The sequence below is a fragment of the Penaeus monodon genome, chromosome 29 (assembly GCF_015228065.2).
Source record: "Penaeus monodon isolate SGIC_2016 chromosome 29, NSTDA_Pmon_1, whole genome shotgun sequence".
Lineage (NCBI taxonomy): Eukaryota > Metazoa > Arthropoda > Malacostraca > Decapoda > Penaeidae > Penaeus > Penaeus monodon.
This window is the reverse complement of record NC_051414.1, coordinates 7835155-7836433: the sequence shown is the minus strand read 5'-3', so window position 1 is coordinate 7836433 and position 1279 is coordinate 7835155. Positions and strand designations below refer to the sequence as shown.

Below are 1279 nucleotides of genomic sequence, written 5' to 3'. Positions count from 1 at the left end.
CAGGGACGCCGACCTCCTCGTGGTGCGGCGGCAGGCATCTCGTGCGGAAGTTCCTGAAGCCTTGACACTTATCCCGAAGGAGGGCTTGCCGTCGGTCGTTCAGCTTCCTGAAGTTCTCAGGAGAGACTGCCTGACGACGCAAGGCTGGCGACAAGAGTGCCTCGAGATTTATGGGGTCTTCTCGCGTCGCAGGCCGCTCGATTTTTCCTTTCCTGTCTGGTCTTTTGCCGTGGAGGCGCCTGTCGTGGAGAGGTACGTCCTGAAGGCAGAGGAAGAAATTTTTTTAAAGGTTCTTATCCACGTAGGCTTCAGTTCTTAACTTCTAGGGTCTAGCTTCTATATCGAATCTCTCTAATTACTATAGACTGGATGTGACAATAAATATACAGAGAAATAATTAGCGTAAAGGAGCTGATATGAGCTTTTCCCGCGCGTTTTAACTCGAGAAAGAAAGATTTTGTCTCTAGAGTGAAGAAATTCAGCAAAGAAATTCGAGAGCTCAAAGGCAACAAAATCAAGGCGACTGAATGAGAACAGAGGTGAAAAAAATAACACAAATGAAAATAAATCCACAACTCATATTGAACAAAATCATGGCGACTGCATGGAAACAGATTAAAAAAAAGTCTAACAGGCTAACTATGTCCTCGACCGATTCTAGGATGTAGAAAAATACAACACATGACAACTTGAGAACGAAATCAGAAAAAAAATAATCTGAAGCCAATGACAAATTCACAACGAGTACTTATCAATACAACACAGCATTTTATCAATTAATCATCTTCGTTCATTACTTCCTATTACTTTTTTAACAAGGAATATAATAATGACTTGATTTCAGACTAAAACACGGGAGAATTACCTCAGAGAAATGGAAAACGAGGAGCGCGGACGCCCACAAAACGGCAGCCAACGTAAGGGCGGCGAACTTGTATCTCTTTCTGTCCTTGGCTGTTTTCCCGCAGAAGCTCGAGGTCCTCCTCAAGGACGAGTGTGTGGTCATCCTCCAGATTATGGCGACGCTCCGGAGAATTTTGGATTCAGAAGGCTGCATTTAGTCTCGAATCTCGATCTAAGATACGGTGGCAATTACTCATCCGTTCGGCAGATGAAACGGCTTATGAATTTCTGAAATTTCGCCCTTATGGTCGAGAGTCTGGCGAGGATTTCACACTCGATCGCTCGTCACGCACGGGCCTCGACCGCCTCCCGCCGAGTCTGCTGTTGAAGTGGCTTCCTCTCTCCAATGACCCTGCCCCCCCCTACCCCCCTTCAA

At 45.9% G+C, this 1279-nt stretch overlaps 1 protein-coding gene across 1 annotated transcript in view; it reads right to left on the bottom strand.

Moving 5' to 3' along the window:
* Nucleotides 1–1057, bottom strand: part of LOC119591716 — a gene marked incomplete in the record, with an annotated part of 9429 nt that extends 8372 nt beyond the window's left edge. Inside the window, 2 exon segments of the mRNA XM_037940464.1 lie at nucleotides 1–259; nucleotides 866–1057. Of these exon segments, the coding sequence (XP_037796392.1) occupies nucleotides 1–259; nucleotides 866–1057 (451 nt within the window).
* Nucleotides 1058–1279: the final 222 nt, after the last annotated feature.